Source organism: Marmota marmota, unplaced genomic scaffold (assembly GCF_001458135.2).
Source record: "Marmota marmota marmota unplaced genomic scaffold, marMar, whole genome shotgun sequence".
Lineage (NCBI taxonomy): Eukaryota > Metazoa > Chordata > Mammalia > Rodentia > Sciuridae > Marmota > Marmota marmota.
The window spans coordinates 11,855,251-11,877,468 of NW_026000082.1; the positions used below are offsets into that span (position 1 = coordinate 11,855,251).

Sequence of the window (22,218 nt, forward strand, 5' to 3'; positions counted from 1 at the left end):
ACCACATACAAACAAAGATGTTGTGTCCACCAAAAACTAAAATAAATACATAAATAAATAAATATTTTAAAAAAAAGAATTAAAAGTAGGGGGGTAACAAAAATGGGAGAGCAGAGTTTTCTCAATAGACAACTTTTTTTGTTTTGTTTTGTTTCAGGGATTGAACCAGGGGTACTTAACCAAACTGAGCCACATCCCCAGCTTTTTTTATATTCTATTTAAAGACAGGGTCTTGCTAAGTTGCTTAGGGACTCACTAAATTGCTAAGGCTGCTTTGAACTCACGATTCTCCTGTCTCAGTCTCCCGAGCCAATGGAATTCAAGTGTGTGCCACCCGCCCCCAACTCAGTAGACAGCTCTTTCTTTTGTCATTGATATTCCAAAACACAGGCCATCTCAGAATTTTTACTTCACTGGGAAGGGAAAGAATTTTAAATGGGAAGGAACCAATATTCATTAAGTGACTTGTAATCAGCAGGCACTAGATACTATTCCTTTGTATAAATGGTTCATTTAACTTTCCCAATAACCATGTCGGTGGTAGGAATTGTAATTCTCTTTTTTTAGAAAAAGAAAGCAAGTTTCAGAAATGTTAAGAAATTTGCCTAAGGCATCATGACACCCAGGGTTTCAACCTAGGTCTTGCTAATTCCAAAGCCCACATTCTTATAACACTATTTCCCAGAATGCTTATAAATCTAGAATCCTTAGAGTTACCTGTTAGAACAAGGTCACAGCATTAAGTCTATGAAGGCTCATGAAAAACTTAGGGCTTATTTAAGCAAGAGCTCCTAGCAATCACATTCCAATTAGAACTTTACCTTTAATTCCAAGGCTTCTGAGAGTAATTTCTGGGCATTTTTCCTAAGTGACTCAGTTTTGGGATCACTTCGAACTTCAATAGAAGGTCTATCCGAATGTTTTTCAATGAAAGTTTTCCACTCAGTGTAAACTTCTTTGGCAAGAGAAGCCACCTCTGAATCTGCATGTTTACGCATCTTGTTCACAGTGTGACCTGGAAAAGGAGGAGAAAAAACAAAGGAGAGATAGTTGTATCTATTTCTGAAAAGCACAGAACTAGATGGTCTGATGTGTGGCACTGACAGTCACTTACATACCTAAGGATGTGAAGGGTCTTGTGTAAATGAGACGGTTTTCACAAAGGCTGGTTTTATTAGTGGAGAGAATCAGAATCAGACTTGTTGACAGAGTAAGTCATAAACTAGAGGCATCATCAATAGATTCTTAAAAAGAATAAGAGCCAGGGGTGGTGGTGCAAGTTATTCGACCCCAGCAACTCAGGAGGCTGAGGCCTTAAGCCACTTAGCAAGACCCTGTCTCAAAAATAAATAAATAAATAAATAAATAAAAGGGCTGGGGATGTGGCTCAGTGGTTAAATACTTGTGGGTTCAATCCCTGGTACCTAAAACAAAGTTAAATTAAATTATAGTATGAAGAAATAGAGACAAATTCAGAATGTGGGATAATCTACAAGATAACAGACACAGTTTCTTCAACATTTAAAAAGGTGGGTAGGGGGCTGCGGTTATGGCTCAGTGGTAGAGTGCTTGCCTAGCACGTACAAGGCGCTGGGTTCAACCCTCAGCATCACATAAAAATAAATAAATAAAATAAAAGGTGGGCAGGGGTTGTAGCTCAGTAATAGAGTGCTTGCCTAGCATGTGTGAGGCACTGGGTTCGATTCTCAGTAACACATATACATAAATAAAATAAAGGTCCATCAATAACTGAAAAAACATTTAAAAAAATAAAGGTATTATGTCCAACTACAACTAAAAAAAAAAAAAAAGGGGGGTTAAGGACTGAGTCTGAACTACCAAATGTGATATGTGATTTCATCATAAAAAACCAACTACTTTGAGATAAATAAAAATATGAATGTGTACCAGAAATTAAATTATATTCAGGAATTATTGCTAATTTTGTTAAGCAAGAAAGTGGCACTGTTGTTACCTGAGAAAATATTCATACTTTTTTAGAGATGCATACTCAAGTACACTGAGCTGAAATGACAAAAGATCTGGCAAACACCACAAAAGCAAAACAGAGAAAGATGAAGAGAGGCCAAAGGGCATATGGAATTTTGTTCTCATATTTTACTTTATTTTTGTGTATGTTTCAGATTGTTATAATAAAAATGGAAGAAAGGGGAAAGGGTCAAACATATCAATATGCAAAATTATCTATAAGAATAAATATTCATAAAAAGCCAAAGAAATCAACTAAACACAGGAATTAAAATTTCAGAAAAAGAAAGAATTCAAGACAGATATATGTTTAAAAATCAAGAGCTTTCTTAAGGCAGCAATAACCAGCTAGAATCCAATAGGCAAAAAAATCCTGCCTAAGCTAGTAAAAACCGTATTAGTAACACATTAATGAAAGTGGTGCCTACCTCCTTAACAGCTCTGGATGCTTCTTTTGCTCCATTCCTAGAACCAGTGCCCTTGCCTTGGGGCACACTGCCTCCAGGTGACCACAAAGGCCTCCTGACTGGCCTCTCTGGCTAGGTTTGGAACCTGTTAATGCCATCTTCCTGAAGCTAGAGAGACCTTCATTTAATTTTATTATTTTCTTTCTCATTTTTTTCCAAAACACAAATTTGACCATTTCACACCTGCACTTAAATCCTTCAGTAGTTCCTAAATCACTTAAATATTTTTTCTTCTCTTTAGTTTTGAATTCACATCCCAATGAACATTCTGTTTGGAACATTCTCTTCCCTCTGCATCTGGCTCACTTCCATTCAGGCTTTCAGAGCCACTCAGGGGTCTCCTATCAGGAGTCTACCTTACTAGCCCCCATCCTGGTTGGGACCCCTGCTCTGTGTTCCCTTGGCCCCTTTGCTTCTGCTTATCACAAGAATTACAATAAATACAATAGTTGTAACTATCTGATCAGTTATCAGATAATCACTGAAGAGAGCTTCTTGAGGGAAAGAACTGTGACACATTTATCTTTGTATCTCCAGCAGTGAGCACAGTGGCAGGAGAAGGAAGAAGAGTAGCTTGTTGTTTTACTAGATGCACCTAACAAGATCTAATAAAGGGGAAAATATACCATATAATTAGATGAAAGATAAGCACAAAAATACCACGATAGAAATTAATTTGTAATCTCAATGAAAATGTCTCAATGATTATTTTTGTTAGATACAACCCAAAGTTTCTAGACTTATTTTAGAAGGATAACTGGGCAAGAGTATGAAAGAGAGGAGTTTCCCAGGTACAAATAGCCTTATAAGATATTTGAACATATATAAAGCAATGATAATTAAAAGGAAGGCAGACATTTACATTTAATTTGGGAAAATGGTCAAAACAAAATTTCTCCAATTATGCCAACTATATAGCCTAACACTATTCGCTTCCTTTACTCTCCACACACTTCCTGAAGGACATTTGTGCTGGGTACTAGCCAGGGACTGGTCATGGGGGGCTTGAACAAGTAACTATCGCTGCTTAAAAGTTTAAAGAGAATCCTGGAGGTTAAAAAAAGAAAAAAAAAAGTAATGTTGAAGGAAAGATAGGGGTAACAGAATATTAAGAGTCTTTAACTTCTCACTGTAACCATTTATTTGGAAAGGATTTTTATCTGGATTTTCTATTGAGCAGGGAAAGGAGTACATCAATACTCACCATAAACAGGAAGATGAGGAAGAGGAATGCAGAGCATTCATTAGAGACATCTAAAGGTATTTCTTAGATGATAATGCTGAGGAGACTGCTTTTGAAACACACATCATTTCAAAGCAGAAATCACTACTGATATTTTCCTTTCCTGGGTACAGCTCTTGATATAGCTGAGACTCTTCCCTCAGCAATTGTGTGTGTGTGTGTGCTGTTCACTCACACACACACACACACACACACACACAGATCGCTAAAAGCACAAAGATCAGGGCTGGAGATGTAGCTCTGTGGTAGAGCACATGCTTACCACATAGGGTCTTGGGTTCAATCATTCAATTAATCAAATAAAAACATTTAAAAATGCATAAGATACCTATATTCAAGGTATTGCAACACTCCCACTGAGTACCTACTTTGTGCCTGATGATGAGGACAGAGATGAGTAGGACACGATCCTTGGAATTGGCTTATACTTACCCTGTGTTATGGTTTGGATGTGAGGTGTCCCCCAAAAGTTCATGTGTGAGACAATGCAGGAAAGTTCAGAGGAGAAATGATTGGGTTAGAAGAGTCTTAATACAATCAGTGAATTAATCCCTGATAGGGATTAACTAAGTGGTAACTGAAGTGGTAGGGTGTGGCTGGATGAGGTGGGAATTGGGGCGTGGCTTTGGGGTATATAGTTGTATCTGACAAGTGGAGTCTCTCTCTGCTTTCTGATCATTATTGATGTCCTGTCTTACCTTGAGCCCTGAGGAATGGAGTCTGCTATCTGTGGATTGAGACCTCTCTGAAACCGTGAGCCCCTAAATAAACCTTTCTTCCTCTACAGTTACACTGGTCTGGTCCTTTAGTCACAGCAGCAAAAAAGCTGACTACAACACTCTGCCAAAGTGTTGTAGGGAAGACATATGTTACAAAAATATTCATCCCAATATAGTTTCAGGTAGTGAAAAGATACAAACAACCTCATAATTATGAGTTCAATTTGTTAAAAAAATTTATGGTCCATTTAAACAAACCACTTTATAACCATTAAAAACTGGAATAGTTTTACATGTAGTAACATGGAAAGATGATCACTGCATTCAGTTAAGTGAAAAAAAAAGTTCTCAAAAGAGGATGCACAGGGCTGGGGATATAGTTCAGTTGGTAGAGTGATTGCCTCACATGCACAAGGCCATGGGTTCAATCCCCAGCACCACAAAAAAAAAAAAAAAAAAAAAAAAAGCATGCACAGTTGCACAGCATATGAAGGACTTTAAAAATCACATGTGTATACATACAAACGTCTAATTTGTTTATATGCAGAGAAAGTCTTAAGCATTTATAATAAAATTATTTTTTTAATTTTTTATTTAAAATAAATTTTGAAGTTATAGATGGACAGCATGCTTTTATTTATTTTATTTATTTATTTATTTTTAAATATTTACTTTTTAGTTGTAGTTGGACTCAATATCTTTATTTATTTTTATGTGGTGCTGAGGATCGAACCCAGTGCCTCACAAATGATAGGCAAGTGCACTGCCACTGAGCTACAGCCCCAGCCCTACAATAAAATGATTAACAGAGGTCTCTTCTGAGTAGGGGGACTATACAGTTCGGCTCAACCTAGGCACTGGCTTACACACAAACAAACATCTTGACAGCCAGGGCTTGCTATAGAAGGGATACATTTGGGTTTCTTTGGAACAGAGTCCTTACCATCATGTGATCCTCACCTTATCTTTTTTCTCTATCCTAGAAAGGCCCTGCTGATCCAGCTCTATATATGAAAACTGAAGATGCAGAAGCCCCTCAAACAGAGTCCCACTTATCAAATGCAGTGGACTCCCTCCATCCTGACACTGCTTGGCTTCAGACACTGGCCTTTTTCCTTCTGAAATGTCCTCTTCCACTGCTTTCTGAACTACCTGTTTACTGGGTCTCTTCTTCCTTCTCTATATCTCCTTTGCTGGCTGCTTATCCTTTCCCTACCCATTAATTATTTGAGCTCCAGCTTGGGCACGATCCTTGGCCTCTTCTTTCCTTCTCTGAGTAATCTTATCCACTCCTACGGCCCAACCTCCACCTGCAAGCAGATGACTTCCACCTATGTATCTCTAGCTAAAGGTTCCCACTGTGCATAAGACCCAAACATTTAACCAGTTCCCTTCTAAACATCTCTAACTCAACCATTCTTGTCACATTATGGCACTGCCACCCATCTATCACTTAATGCTCCACTGTTTCTCTCATCCTTATGTTCATTCAACCACTCCAACTCATACAGAGTCACTTCCTTACCAGTCTCTGTATCTTTTCCTCTTCCTTTTCACCTTCCTTTCCATTTACATGGCCCTAATTCAGGTTTTCACCACCTCTCCACTAGTCTACTACAAAAGTTCATCTCTGCCCCAATCTGGCCCTCTCTAACTCAACCTCTACACTGAAGTCAAAATGACCTTTTAAAGACAATTCAAACTGGGCACCTGTAATCCCAGTGGCTTGGGAGATGGAGGTAGGGGGATTGTGAGTTCAAAGCCAGCCTCAGCAACTTAGCAACTTAGCACAGCAATGCAGCAAGTCTGTCTCTAAATACAATATAAAAAGGGCTAGGGATATGGTTCAGTGGTTGAGAGTCCCTGGGTTCAATCTGTGGTTAAAAAAAAGAAAAAAAGACAATTTGATCATATCACTCCCCAAAATCCTTCAGTGGCTCTCTATTGCTCTCAAGTTTATTTCTAAGTATAGCATTAAAATTCTGCATGTCCAGAACCTCTTTGGCCTTACTTTATGCCATACTGTCCTCTTTTAGTCCTTCCACACCTTTTTCTCCATGCACTGAGTTCTAGATACAGTGAGTAGCTTGTAGGTTCCTGTTTTGGGTGATGCGGTCTGGCCTTCTCACATTTCTGTACCTTAGCACTTACTGTTTTTATTTAATGAACTTCTGTGGTGCTGTGGATGGAACTCAGGACCTTGTGCAGGCTAGACAAATGCTCTACCACTGAACTACATCCCCAGTCCTATCTAGAATATGTAAATGCCCACCTTCTCCTCAAAAGTGTAAATGTCTTGAGGGCAGAACCTGTACCTTACTCCATGTTATACTCCCAAGTCCCAGAAAAGGGCCAGGTACAGAAGAAACATTTAATAAAATGTTTGCCGAGCTCAATCAAAATAGTTAAATAAAAAAAAAAAAGCATGTACCAGGGGCTGGAGTTGTGGCTCAGTGGTAGAGCACTTGCCTGACACTTGTAAGGCTCTGGGTTCCATCCTCAGCACCACATAAAAATAAATAAATAAAGGTACTGTGTGTCTACAATAAAAAATATTAAAAAAAAAAAAAAAGCTTGTATCTTTGGCTTTCAAATTGTACTAACATTTGGAAATGGATTCTATTGATTGCAAAATCACACAACTGCAGACAAAATAACAGACTATATTATAAAGAAATGGATCCAAAAGTATTGGGAAACAGAAAAAAATTTCTGATTCTTACCTATTGCTGAAAATTCTTCCTGCTTTGTATAAATTATCTCATTTAATTCTTATAACTAGATAATGCATTGAATACCACTACTATTTTTCTCCTTTTACAAATGAGAAGCTGAAGCTGGGCAAAGTAACTTGCTCAAGGTCTCACAGCTAGTCTGTATGGAAGCCAGGTCCTGAAAAGAGCAGCTTCACTCTAGAGCCTCACACTGAACACCTAAGACCCTGGAATTCTCTAATAGGGACTGACACATAGAGCACCGGCTCTGTTGAGATAATGTTGTGCACCTTCTTGGTTTTCTCAAACCAGAATGGCACAGACCCTGAGAAATGGCCCAAGGATACCAGGCTTCCACTCTCATGCAAGGACAGCAGAGTTGCTGCTTTCGGCCTGTACATTCCACAGATGCTCCCACAGAGCCATGCCCAGACTGGTCTGGAGGCTCTGCTAGGGAAACCAGCTCAGGAAGGGCAGAGTTTTAATAAGGGAGCTCAGGGGAAATGCAAGACTTGTTAGCAAGAGGGAGGACCGTCCAAAGAATAAGATGGAGAAAGATAATCCAGTCTGGGGTGAGAAATGAGATAAGAGGAGGTTTGGGGGCCCCCCTCCTAGAAAAAACAAATTGTAAATTTCAGATTCCAAAGGCGATTTCAAAATAACATTAATGAGTTTGCTACTGTGCTAAACACTTGACATATTGAACAAATGTAATCCTCAGAACAACCCTACAAAGTAGGTGCTATCATAGTGTCTCATCTTACAGGTAAAGAACCTGGGGTACCGAGAGGCTAAGTAACTTAGGAAACATGGCAAAAAGCAGGGCCAGGTGTCAAGTGCACACATAGGCAGTCTAGCTCCAGAGCCTACTTTAACCCTGTACTGTTGCCTCTGTGATCAGACAGTCCTACCTCCTCCTGATTCACATGAAAAAAATGAGGCTCCATGACCTTTCCCCAAGGTCACAAGTTGGTCAGTAGCTACATCAAGGAAGTTAATGATCTGCAAAAAGTCATTATTTGCTCCATGAAGTTTATGTTTTAAAGTGAGCAGTGCCACTGGCTAGTCTTATGACCTGGGTCAAGTCCCCTGGGTTTAAGGTTAAGGGGTTTCTGCATCCTAGCACATTGTTAAGACAAATTCCCAGCAGGAAGCAGTTTTTTGCTCATTTAACAAATATTACCAAATACTAGGCATTTACCAGGCCCTGTGCCAGGCACTGGGTTAGAATGTTGAGCCAGACACGGCCCCACACTAAAGAGCTCAGGCAGGAGCTTCCCCTTGAGCACAGGGGAAGACAGCTAAACACAGAATGCACAAAAGTGTTACAGGTCCTAAGATAACAATGTTTGGGGAACTCCTAAGAGAATCAAAAGGACAGAAGACAAAGTGGCAATGTTTGTCCTGAGTCTTCACAATGACTGAAAGGGGCAGAATGGCACAAAAAGTGGAGAAACAAGAGCATGAAAGACTGACATAGCGTGGCATAACTTGAGGACCTGTTGGGCAAAATAATCACCTCAGAAGATGTCCTGCTCTATCCTCAAAATCTGTGACTATGTTCCTTTACGTTGCAAAAGGGACTTAGCAGATGTGATCAAGGTTAAGGAACCAAAAAAGCAGAAGGGTAAGTCAGAGAGATTAGATGTGAGAAGAATTTGACTTATCAGTGCTAGTTCTGACGATGGACAAAGGGGACCACAAGCCAAGATATGCAGGCAAATTCTAGTAACTGGAAAAGGCAAGGAAATGGAGCTGCCAACACCTTGACTTTAGTCTTTTATGCATCATTAGGTTTCAGGAGGTAGCAAGAAAGAGTATAAGAACATCTTAGCACTGGCACTTATTTTGGTTGTCTAACATGGAACAAGTCACTTTAAACTCTCCAAGCTTCAGTTTTCTCATTTTTAAAATGGAGAAAAAAATGACATTGACTTTACAGAATTGTTATATGGATCAAATGGGTCAGAGATGTGAAAGCAATTTATAAACAAAAGGGTTTTTGTTGTTAACCAATCATAAATGAAAATAAGGCATTTCTGGAATCAGATTCATATGACTGACATAAACCTTTCCCCATAATATTTATATGTTCAGTATTGCAATGTGGTGCATGCTTGCTCACCAGGCTGAGAGTTCAAGGCCCAACCTCACTGTCTCATCAGCTGTTTGCTCGACACCCCTTACCCATTGGCTTTCTTAATAACACAGGCATCCACTCACAGAGGCTCTATAACTGCTGGGTCCAAAGGCTTTTTCGCAGTTGACCCTCAAGTTTGGGTCTGGTGACCACCAAGGAACACTAGTCCACTCATTTCTCCTGCTTCTGAAAAATGCTCTCCTCCCTGGCCTGCAGTGACTATACTCCCCTACCTACACTGCCTCTGTCTCTTCCGCTGGCTGCTCCTCTTCCTCCCACTTCTCCATATGCATTTTCTCCCAGCTTCAGTCCTTCAACCCTTTAATCTTTCCTTTTACTAGAGGATTCACCCACTTAGGTGATTTTAAGCAAGAGCTTCCTGGAATATGAATTTTTAGTGTAAATTTCTCATCTGAGCTTCAATCCCATATTTCCAATTTCCTGTTAGACATTATCACCAAAAGAGTTCATGTTAGTGCAAAAATATAGAGAAATTGACTAAAATGGAAATGCTAGGAGAAAATTCCCATTTGAGGTACAAAAGAAAAAGCACTAAATTCTGATTTAAATGAGGTTAAGTTTGAGCAGATGGCAGCACCCAGAGAAGGTCCAATAAAATGAAGACATATGGCCGGGGTCCAGGGCACAGTGCAGTCTGCTAACTAGGAAGGAACTGCCCCAAGAGACATGGGTTCTCATTACATCCTTGGTCCTAACTCACTCCTGGGGCCTTAGATGAGTCACTTCAACTCTCTGGGTCTTGGATCCTAGTTTCTAAATCGAGGCAGTCAGGGTTGGGGTTTGTAGCTCAGTAGTAGTATGCTTGCCTAGCATGTTTGAGGCACTGGGTTCAATCCTCACAACCACATAAAAATAAAATAAAGGTTATTTTTTAAAAATTGCATTAAAAAATAAACTGAGACAGCCAAATGGATTTATAGAGCTCACAGAAATAGATAAGAAAAATTATAAGATTTCATAGTAAATGGACAAAGAACACTGACAAAAAAAGAGAAAAAGAACAAAGTACCAAGAAACACATGGTAAACAATTCATTCTATGCAGTAACTGAAAATAAGAAGGCGACTTTTAGATTAGTAAGAATTAGGAAAATGACAGAAATGGAACAAACTTTCTAAAAATCAAAGATTCAAAAATGGATAAAGACAGAACATGCATATCCAAGAGGTGTCTGGATTAAGGTCTAAATTAAGCTGGAGAAGAGGACACGCTCTCTAAATGCTCTAAAGAAGCAGCATGAGACCAAGGGCTGAGTCTCAGGGAAACTCAGGCCTCACTCATGAGGGGAGACAGAACACCGAAGAAACAGAGATGGAAGGCCAGAAGAGTCACTAAAATTCTGTCAAACCTTTTGTTTTTCACTAATTTGCTAAACACATCCATAGCTCCTGTCATATGTGACATTAAAGCTTGAAATATATTGGTGAATAAAAAAGCATGGTCCTGTTGGCATGGAGGGTACTGCCTAGCAAATAAGAAATAAAGAAATAAATAATTAAATAAGTCATTACAAACTGAGATGAAGGCTAAGGAAACAGTTTAAAAATAGAGAATTGGGCCAGGTGAGGTGCACATGCCTGTAATTCCAGAGGCTTGGGAAGCTGAGTCAGGAAGATCGCAAGTTCGGAGCCTCAGCAACAGTGAGGCACCAAGCAACTCAGTGAGACCCTGTCTCTAAATAAAATGCAAAAATAAGGGCTGTAGCTGTAGCTCAGTGGCAGAGTGCTTGCCTGGCACATGTGAAGCATGGGTTCCATCCTCAGCACCACATAAAAATAAACAAATAAAATACAGGCATTCTTTCCATCTATAACTACAAAAAAATTTTTAAATGCAAAAATAAAGGGTTGTGGCTATGGCTCAGTGGTAGAGCATTTGCTTAGCATGTGTGAGGCACTGTTCGATCCTCAGCACCACATAAAAATGAATAAAAATAAAGGTATTGTGTCCATCTACAACGAAGAAAAATATTTTTTTTAAAAAATGCAAAAATAAAATAGGGCTGGGGATATGGCTCAGTGGTTGAGTACCCCTGAGCTCAATCCCTGCTTACTGCACCCCTTGCCCCCTGCCAAAAAAAAAAAAAACAGAGAATCGGCAACCAAGTTCAGTGCCTTTATGTCACCAAAATAGAGAATAAAAAATGGTTTCAAATTCACAGTCTGGGAGGATGAGAAGTGAGACAAGACCATTGGATTTGCATAGAATGCAACCACTTGGGTGTGTCCTGAGAGGCTGTGGGAGATGCCAGCTTGGAAAAAGTTCTAATAAAGGAGTAAGAAGGTCTGGAAATGGGAGTTGTGAGTATCAATCATTTTAAAAGGAATTTGGTTATAAAAGGAGGGAAGATTTGTATATGTTTGAAGGCAGAAAGAAAGAGCCAGTCCAGAGGGTAATAAATGGCAACAAAGAGAGGAACTGGGGCACAGCATTTCCCTCACCTCCATGGCTAATCCTTGCCAAACCCATCTACTCTCCCTGAGAAAGTCTCACGAAGAAGCTGCTTCTCTTCTCCACTCTCTCAGTCCTCAGTGTTTTCATCATGTCTCAACTCAATGACCACAGCCACACAGCCACACCTTGTCCCAGGACTTAGTACTTCATCGCTTTCAAGTTTGCTCAAATGTCACTCTCTCCATAAGACCCACTACTGACCACCCCCACCCACATTCATGACCTCCTGCCCCTGCTCTACCATTTCACTTTTCCACAGCAATAATCATCATCTTATAACTAGACAATTTACTTCTGTTTCTTCTTTATTGCCTGTCTCCTCAGTAGAATATGAGCCTCGCAAGAATGGGTTTTTACCAGGTTTGGTCACAGGCATCCAGAACAGTGCCCACACAGGGTAGGCGTTCAGTATTCAAATCTCAGTTGAATGGATATTGGGATGACCTGAATTCCCTTTCTCCATATTACTCCTTTCTTACATATTCTTCCCCTGTCACCAGAACTCTAATCATATCATTCTATACCTTAAAAACACTAAATGGCTCCAGTATTATTTTTTTTTCAAAGTTTATAGGTTGCTAACAGACGTTCCATTAAAAATAAAAATAAGAGAGTTCATGGGGAAACCCAGGTAAAACAAAATTTAATAGCTTCCTTCCTTCCTTCCTTCCTTCCTTCCTTCCTTCCTTCCTTCCTCCTTCTCTCCCTCCCTCCCTCCCGCTAGGGACTGAGGATAGGGCCTTACACATGCTAGGTGACCATTCTACAACTGAGCCACACCCCCAGCCCAGATTTCTATACTGTGAAATTTCTCAGGCCACTGAAAATCTCAAAGACAGAAGAGATAGTAATGCAGCCTTTCCCAAGTTTATCTGAACTCTAGAGTCCTCATAGGATCAGAGTTCTGAGAAAGGCACTCTAGAGAATGCTGGCATCTGACATAAAGTCCAGACTCAACTGGTCAGCTTTTAAGTTCCTCTCTCCACCCTTGCCTATCCTGGCCATGCATCCTAGATTCTGAAATGCTGTTCTCAGGATTTTAAAGCCTTCATTCTTTTACTCATGCTTCTGCCTGCAATGACCTGGATCTCACTTTGACCTAGCAAAATTCCACCTCTTCTTCAAAAACCCTTCCCAGTTAATCCCAAAAGAAATCGTATACTCCCACAGACCTTAGTATACCCCTTGATGTTAGTATTTTCACACGTCAATAATAATTACATCCCCATATGCTCCTTTGTTCAGAGAGAATGTGAGTACCTTACACACACGGACCAGGCATTACTCTCTAGCACTCAGCATAAGCAATGTTACACACAAGGTTCTCAATATGTATTGAACAAATGAATGAGCTAATGGTGCTTTTTTTTTAAATTTCAAATATTTGGCTTTTTTTTAATATTTATTTTTTAGTGGTAGTTGAACACAATCTTTATTTTAATGTGGTGCTGAGGATCAAACCCAGGACCTCACACATCCGAGGTGAGCGCTCTACCGCTGAGCCACACCCCAGCCCTGGGCAAATGATTCTAGATTCTAAATAAAACAGATCAAAACAGGATCCAAGTTTCTTACCAGGCCTCATATTATCCACCAGTCTTAACAGCTTAGTGACTTCATTATGTTATCTTTCTTCTACAATAACTTGTTTCACTCTGAATTCTTCTCAATAGCATTCATCATACTAAGATTCCCTCCTATCTTAAAAATCAGAACTTTGGTCATTCTCCATTCCCTTTCATATTGTCACATCATTCTTTTCTTTCAATATCAAACTTCTTGAGCTATTTTCAGTTTTACTTTTGTACCTCCTCCTGGCTCCTCAAGCTCCTGCCTCTAACCTGGCCTTTGAACCTGTCCTGAACAAGATTACTAAATGATTCTTTGGTAAAATCCATCATGCAATTTTCAGACTGCTATTTGGCCACTTGACAACCATGGACGCTGCTAACCAACTTCCCATTGGAAACATGCTTTCCATGACAGCATTCTCATCTGTTTCCCTTCTGTTTCTCTGGTCACACTTTCTCAGTCTCCTTCCTCAAGTCCTTTAAATATTAGTGTGCTTCAGGATTTTGGACTTGGCTCCTTGCTTTTCTTACATATTCCTCCTGGGCAAGCTTATCTATTTTGATCACCTCAATTCCTAGCCATATGCTGATAATGACTCTCAAGAATATAATTATAATCTTAGTTTCAGCCTTGTACATCCAACATCCTGTTGAACATTTCCCCTGGGATGTTCTATAGTATGTTAAACACAATAAGTCTAAAACCGAACTTATCATTCCCCTACCTCCAAACCTCCTGTTCTTTATTACAGAGTGGTAGCACCATCCAACCACCTGCCCTAACTTTCACTCTTTCACCTTCATCCCCAACATCCAATCAATCTCTAGGTCCTCTGAATTTTATCACATATGCATCTCTTGATTTCAACAACATTTCTGCATCCCCATGACTACACCATCTAGGTCACCCTCATGTCATATTCAGATAATTTATTAGCTTCCTAACTGGGCTTTCCACCTCTAGGATTGCTTTTCCCCAACACCTTTCCCACATGGCAACCAGAAGGATTTTTCAAAACTCTTCAATTACACTATTATCTTTACGATAAAAAGCAAACTCTTAGGCTTTATGGTGGACTACAGGTACCCCTTCACTACAGCACAACTAGATCCTGGATAAAAGCTACCTTATCCCCACCAAAAAGTTAGCAGAGTCTAGAAGAGTAGACTCAGGGAGAGGTGAGGCTATCCTCAGGGCTGACACCAATAGCAATGCTGCTGAAATACTTAGCTATGGGTCAGTGATAAGGTACAAGAGCTAATCTTAGTATTGACATACTGAAGTAGGGTCCTCGAAAGGTATGCTAAAGTGTTCTAGGCCAGAGCTGACTCCTGACTATTGACAGAAACAAACAAGGCAGCAAATCTTCTTTAGAGGGAAGCTTTTCCAATTTAACCCCATAGAATTCCTATAGATTGAAATAAAATAATGAGCTTACAGCTAAAACCCACCAAGCACATGGGAAGGCAAAGATGATGAGAGCAGTAACAATAAACAACAAATATAAATCCTCAAGGCCTATAAATATAAGAACAGTCAGATGAAGAATACAGAAGAGCTATGTATTAAACGTTTCAAAGGATAAAAGACATAATCAAAAGAATGTGTAAATAGCACTGACAAGAGTCAAATTTAGGGGAAAGAAAAAACTTTCAAAAATGAAAAACAGAGTTTTTGAAATAAAGAATTCAATGAATGTGTTAAATAGTACATTAGAATCAGCTGAAGAAAGAATTAGATGTTGGAAGATATATATCTGAAGAAATTATCTAGAAAGCTGAAACAAACAAGATTTAAAAAGATGACACTCAAACTAAAGAATATGAATAAAAGGAATCTGGTTGTAGAATCTCAGAAGAAGGGAACAGAGAAAACAAAAGAGACACTTTTAAAGAGATAATAGCTATAAATTTTCAACAACTGAACAGGAATCTGCAGGTCTAGGAAGTATAATATATCTAGGATAAGTACAAAGGAGTACCTGCTGTGCTAGCCAATCTACAAGATCACTCCAAATGATTCTCACCTATTATTCACACACTGTGTAGTTGCCTTTCAAACCAAGAGAATGTGAGGGAAGTGACAGTGTGTCACTTCTGATATTAGGCTATAAAAGAAACTGTCTTCTCACTTGGTTTTCTCTAGATTTCTTGTTCTCTCTTGGATAACTTGTTCTGGAGAAAGCCAGCTGCCATGCAATGAGCAGCCCTAAAGAAAAACCCACATGATGAGGAACTGAGGCTTTCTCCATGCAATCCTGTGAGGGAGTCATTTTAAAAGCAGATCCTCAAGGCCTGATCAAGCCTCAGATGATTACAGCCCCAGTCAACAGTTTGATTACAACCTCTTAAAAGACACCCTGAGCCAACACCACCCAGAGAAGCTGCTCCCAGATTGCTGACCCTCAGAAAAACTGTGTGAAATAATGTCTTAAGCAGTTAAATTATGGGTAATTTTTACACAGTGATAGCAACTGATCCATTGTTAAGACCAAACACCTTCTGCTTTACTCTTTATACTTAAGGCACTTGATTAACTTCTCTCCATCATCAGAGTGCTCATCACACTGTATGACAGTCTCATTAAGATATCTGTCTTTCCATTAGACTTATTCCCTTTTTGTTCCAAAAAGAAGGGAACAATACCTTTCTCCATTATTATGCAAGCATAATTCTTAGCACAAAAAATATATTCAATAAGTATTTGTTCCTTACAACCTACAGCATAGTGACAGGCAAAAAGGCTAAAAGGTGTAAAATATAAACATTCTCAAGCAATGATTCAAATGGAATCTTCATCATTCAACTGACATAACCATGAAACCCCTATATTCCAAGTTTAGGGAAGGTTTAGAAAAGGAACAAGGTTCAAAAGTTGGATGGTTTCCAGCTTCTCATAAGTCAAGCCCTCTTGAGTTTCACTATGACCCTGGAGCTAAAATCTTTGAACATCAGACATACCCACCTTTTTTTTTTTTTAAGTACTGAGGATTGAATTCAGGGGCACTCTATTGCTAAGCTACATCCCTAAGCTTTTTTATTTTTTATCTTGAGACAGAGTCTTGCTAAGTTGCCCAGGCTGGCCTCAAACTTGTGATCCTCCTGCCTCAACATCTCAAGCAGCTGAGATTACAGGGCATGTGCCACCACACCCAGCTCAGACACACCCACTCTTGAAAGCATTCGCACAATTATACTCAAAGGCCATACAGAAATAATTTTTTTAAAATAATCTGTTCTGCATTTGTAGAACAATTCCAGTTTATCACACTGATATTTAAATCTGATCACACGTGGTGTCTAAATATGAACATGCACATACATACATGTCATAAAATATTAATCACTAGTACCCTCTACTGGTGGAAATGTCTTATCTTTTCATATGAATGGTCTTACTGCCCTCTAGTGACCACAACCTGTAAAGACAGAAAATCTAGCAGCAGATGGGAGAATCTTCTTGGCCAGAATGATACGGTTTTATGTTCTTTAAGCATCTAATTTTCTCAGATTCTGGTTTGTATTACAGGGGTGCAACTCTAAAACTCTTGGGGGACCCTCTGGGGATTTCAAAACAGCTCTTCCCAGCTGTTAGTGCCAGTCTGAAGCAGCTCTCTCTCCTGCTTCTCAGAAACAAGAGGTCAAGGGGAGGCAGACAAGGCAATGGCTGTACTCATGAGGGCAAGAGCAGCAGCTGTGAATGACTGCCCTGGACTCCCTAGGGAACTGGGAGCAGCTTGAGGAACACATGTTGGCCCTCCCTTGCATATTATCCACAGTTGCGTACTGTACTAAAATGGCAATTCAACATAGTCTCTCACTTACCTTTGATATATCTCCAAAGCTACAATAAATGACACAGTGACAAATGTTACTATAGTTTGTTGCTGTTGGTGTCTTTTTTTTTTTTTAAATAGGCTTTGCAAATTATTTCTACTCAATACAGAAAAGCCAAGCTTCTTTCAAGATTTAACTAAAACCTGTCATCTCCCTTTCGAAGTTTTTTTTTTAATTCCCCGATTTAAGTGACTGTTTTGTCTTTTGTGCCAGCATATATTGCCCAGGTCAGAATGGTACCCAGAATATTATATGTTCATTTATAACTTACAGCATTTCACTGCTTCTATTTGTCTAAATGCTTGTCCCATCTAGCAAACCTTAAGTTCCTTGGGGTCACGAACCATATCTTATTCATTTTTGCACACTCAAAATGATATCTATAGATCACTGTGTTACTGGTCTATAAGGTAAGTATAGAAACTGGAAGCATTTAGAAACTTTTATAGCTATTCTATATGTGTTGGACCTAATTTTAAAAATTGGGGCTTTGTTTTGTATATTTTAATTTCATTTTCTGATAAATGTTATTATATATTACAAAAGTATTGGGTGCAACCAATGGAGAAGTTTTTAAACAATGGTCCTTATCCAGAGAGTTGGAAAAGCCCTAGTAGGACAGATAACTTAAAATTTGAAGGAAAGAGGAAAGCAGGAAGAAAGGAGACAAAAAACAAGACTTTTCATAAAATTCTGAAGGAACATACCTATCCTTGTTGATTTTAACACTTCCCTGGAGGGTATTTTCTTCTTTAATTCTCGTAAGGCCTCAACTAGATTCTCTTTGCTTTGATCAGGAAGCTCCAACATAGTTTTCCATCTTTTTATGTCTTCTACAACCACAACTCTCTGAGAAAAAGAAAAGTCATTTGGAAAATGGAACATTTTCATTAGAAAGACATCTGCCTTCACCTGAGCTAATGGGGCTCCTATTGACATATGAATTATTGATTATGACCTGAACAGTGTGTCTGATGGCCCCAAATGATGGGTAATTGCTTAAAAGCAGGTCCTGCTTACTGCAAATCAGGAAGAGAGTTGCATCTATTAGGAAAAGTGCAAGTTTTAATCTTACCATGTCAGACACTACTGGGCACTTAGCCGTGAGAGGTAATAAGAAAGAGAAGAAAAGAAAAATGATGCTGAGGTGAATCAACCTTATAGATCACCTAAGAGTGTCTTAATTCACAAGCATGGACAGACAGCAGAGGTCATAAAGGCATGTTTATTTCAACAATAAAAAGCATGCTTCAATAGTTCCCTACTTTGTAGAGGAGAAAACTCTTTTTGGAAGAATTTTTTTAAAACTTCAGGAGAGTAACTCACTACTTATAACAAAAAAAGGTTAATACTTTGCCATTCCTCATAAAATAACAAAACATTTTAAAACTTAAGTCCCTTTATACTCTTCACCAAACTCATTTCCACCCTTATATTCCCAGGAAAAAACTACCATCTTAAAGTTGATATGCATTTTTCCATTAAGTGTAAAATATTAGCAATGAAGGAATATGGGTAAAGGGAATGGGAAAGTTCTTTGTACTGTGTTCTAACTTTTCTTTAATTTTGAAAGTATTTCAACTAATAACTTTTTTAAGTACAGAGACAATTAAAAAATGAAGTTGCTTTCATAAGTGCAAAATAAAAAATCTTGTCTTGGATCATTACTACCCTGGGAAGGTGGGCAGTTAGGAATTAGAAAGGGTTATAGCTTCTGGGATCCTGGTAATGTTTCTTGATCTGAATGCTGATGTGTTCACATTGTGGAAATTTCTTAAGATGTACACTTAGGATCTGTGTACTTTGCTATATGCATTTTCAATATGGCAACTTAAATAAAAAGCAACTATCTAAAAGTCCCATCTCCCTCCCTTGGCTGGGGTCTGCTTCAAGTCTAGAAGCCATGGTGGGAGGAGGGTATGTTTGACTCCTCTATTCCCCGGCCTTGGTTTCTCCTCTTCCCCAATATGTTTATTTGCTTTGGTTCCCCATTCATCCAGGTTCAAAGCTGGGAAAAGGAAAGGAGCAAAGGAAAAGTTTTACTTTGTTGTGATACTATGCTAATCAGGTTTTAGTGCTCTTTGAATTGGCAGATATTTGAAGCTGACTCTTTCTTTTTCTCTCAGGGTGGCTTTTGTAGTTCCTTGGAGAGCTCCCATTGCTGAGATCTCACTTTTGGTACCCATAATGTGGGCACTGCTTCTTCCAGCCAGCCACTTACAAGTCCTCCCTTAAGTTCCCAGTTTTTGGCAACCCACTTCACACAGACTCTCTCTGTAGGGGTCCAAGGATTCTTGTAAACCCAGCCACTTTAATTCTATTCTATGCCAGCCAGCATTTTCTCCCATGATTGCCCACATCTTTGTCCTAAAAGTTTCCAAGAGTATCAGCCTTCCCCAGTTGCTTCTCTCTCTGGCATTAGTCACTCCATCTTTGGATTTTCTCAGGCACAGGTCTAATTTCTGAGTCTACCAACTCCTTGAAGCCCAGTTCTCCAAGTGAAACTGCTACAGTACTCTCACTTCATCGGAAGGAATTCTCTCTTCCTTCTTATTTAACTTCAACTTTCTTTAGAGCCTCTGGTGGGTAATGGGTTCAGGATTCTAAAACTGGTCAAACGTTTCTGTCTTCCCAAGTTCTGCATGGATGGTCCAAAATCTCATTTGAGAACACCATTTGCTACCTATTACTTTGTTCTCAGCCTTTAGGGTCCTTGATCAAAGTTGAAAAAAATCCCTTTCTATAATCTCTATAATATAAAACAGTATAATTATTGTTAAGTGACATGAAAAATAAATAAAGGAAAAGGAGAAAATATTAGGCTTTGAAAAAAAATTTTTAGTTGTAAATGGACACAATACCTTTATTTATTTATTTTTATATGGTGCTGAGGATTGAACCCAGTGCCTCACGTGTGCTAGTCAAGCACTCTACCACTGACCTACAACCACTGCCCCAACATCAGGCATTTTTAACTCAACAAATTTTCTTGATTTATTGATACTGATATATACAATCCCAATTGATCTATTTTAATATCAGATGGTATTCCATTATTTTTCATACAAATGACTGGAATTTTAAAATCTATTCCCCTAATGGATATTTAGGATTTCTTTCCCTGTATTTTTTCTGTTACAAACATTGCTTCAATGAACTCCTGCCTGTAACAGCTTTTTGTATGTGTTCCACCCATTTACTTTCCACTTTTCAGGGTCAATATACTTTAAATAGCCTAAAGCTACTTTATTTTGCTCCCTCACAAAGAAAAATGTGTTTATAAATATTTTATTAAAAGATAGATATTATTGCTATCCAATCAATGATCTCTACCTTTTAATATGGATGTTTAGTCCATTTGTATTTATTATGATTACTGATTAACAATTAGGCATCACTTACTCTTCTATGAAATGGACCAAGTTTAGTTTTGTTTTTTTCTTTATGGTTTGGAAGTTAGACACCATATTTCTTTCATTTTAGTGTTTACTTCTATCATTTTAAAGATGTTTATTCAACAAAATCTATACATCTTCTTCCCAAAAGCCTTTATTTCAAAAACTCTTATTAATATCTCATTTTCTTTCATGTTTGTATCTCTTTATTTCTTTGTAATGCAGATAGATCTAACTTCCAATTCACCAATTCTCTCTTTAACTATGGTTTGTCTACTTTTAAACACAGAACAATATGTTTCTTCTCCAACAAATATATTTTTTCATTGAACAAGTTCTGGTCTTTCCTCCAAACTTGCCTGTGTTCTTTTCATACTATCCTGTTCTTATGATTTCTATTCATGTCCTTATTCCCACTTCCATGAACATTCTAAACATATTTCAATTAAAATCTCTTTTAGATTGTTCTCTTACCTCCACTTCTAGAGATGGAGAATCTATAAAGCTTATAATTTTTTGACTTTGAGTTCATTTTTTAAAGGGGATTATTTACCATGGACATTCTGTATATCCTAGGACGTGAAGTACTTAACAGGGAAATCTCTCATTTGCCCCTGCCAAGGACCTTGGATTCTCCTGGTACTAGACCAGATTTTACGTGAATTTCTTTCAGCTTTGCAGACAGTGTGAACTTAAAACTATATATATATATTTTCATGCACAGCAGTAAGTGTGTGATTCTAATGTATTATATAGTCAACTCTTTTTCCATCTAAGACCTGGAGAAAAGATTATAGTCTTCATGCTGTTTTCTTGGACTAATGGATGAATTTTTGTTTTTGTTTTTTTAACTGCCGGCCCTGTTTTCTTTTTTAACTTTATTTACTTATTTTTATGTGGTGCTGAGGATTGAACCCAGTGCTTCACATGTGCTAGGCAAGCACTGTACCACTGAGCCACAACCCCAACCCAGTGGATAGAATTTTTCTAGCTCATTTTTCACAAAAATGGCAGCCCTGCCATTTTTTCATGTGAGGGGTCAGTTCCAGCTCCTATCATATTAGCCTGTAGCCTTATCTCCTGGCCCCTCTTACAACTCCAGTGCCTAAGCATTGCATCTGATTTCAATATTCACTGGAAATATTTAGCTTCAGCTCCCAATCACAGCTTTGGGTGTTAATTTCTTCTCTCTTCCTTGCACATCAGAAATGATTTCCCTTTCTTGTTTTTTTTTTTTTTTTTTTTTTTTTTTTTTTTTTCTTAGTTATAGTTGGACACAATACCTTATTTTATTTATTTATTTTTATGTGGTGCTGAGGATCGAACCCAGCACCTTGGCCTTGCACACACTAGGCGAGCGCTCTACTGCTGAGCCACAACCCCAGCCCCTTCCCTTTCTTGTGTTCAAATTTAGCTCTGTATTGGAGTTTTGTTTTATTTTGTTTTTGGTACAAGGGTTTGAACCCAGGGGTGCTTACTGAGTCACATCCCCAGCCCTTTTTTGTATTTTATTTAGAGACAAGGTCTCATTGTGTTGCTTAGGGCCTTGCTAAGTTGCTGAGGCTGGCTTTGAATTCATGATCCTCCTGCTTCATCCTCCCAAGCCACAGAGATTACAGGCAATGCACCATTGCACCTGGCTCCTGGAGATTTTTTTTTTTTTTTAAA

General features: G+C 38.7%; 1 protein-coding gene across 7 annotated transcripts in view; it reads right to left on the bottom strand.

Annotated features, from left to right (window-relative positions):
* The window catches only part of Tceanc2 (transcription elongation factor A N-terminal and central domain containing 2), a 37,424-nt gene that overhangs the window by 8,188 nt on the left and 7,018 nt on the right, over positions 1-22,218 (bottom strand). For all 7 annotated transcript variants that reach the window (XM_048815339.1, XM_048815340.1, XM_015484961.2 and 4 more), the window contains exons 3-4: positions 17,863-18,004; positions 822-1,015 (exon numbers count right to left, since the gene is read on the bottom strand). In XM_048815339.1, coding sequence (XP_048671296.1) covers positions 822-1,015; positions 17,863-18,004 — 336 coding nt within the window. The remainder of the gene's footprint in view (positions 1-821; positions 1,016-17,862; positions 18,005-22,218) is intronic.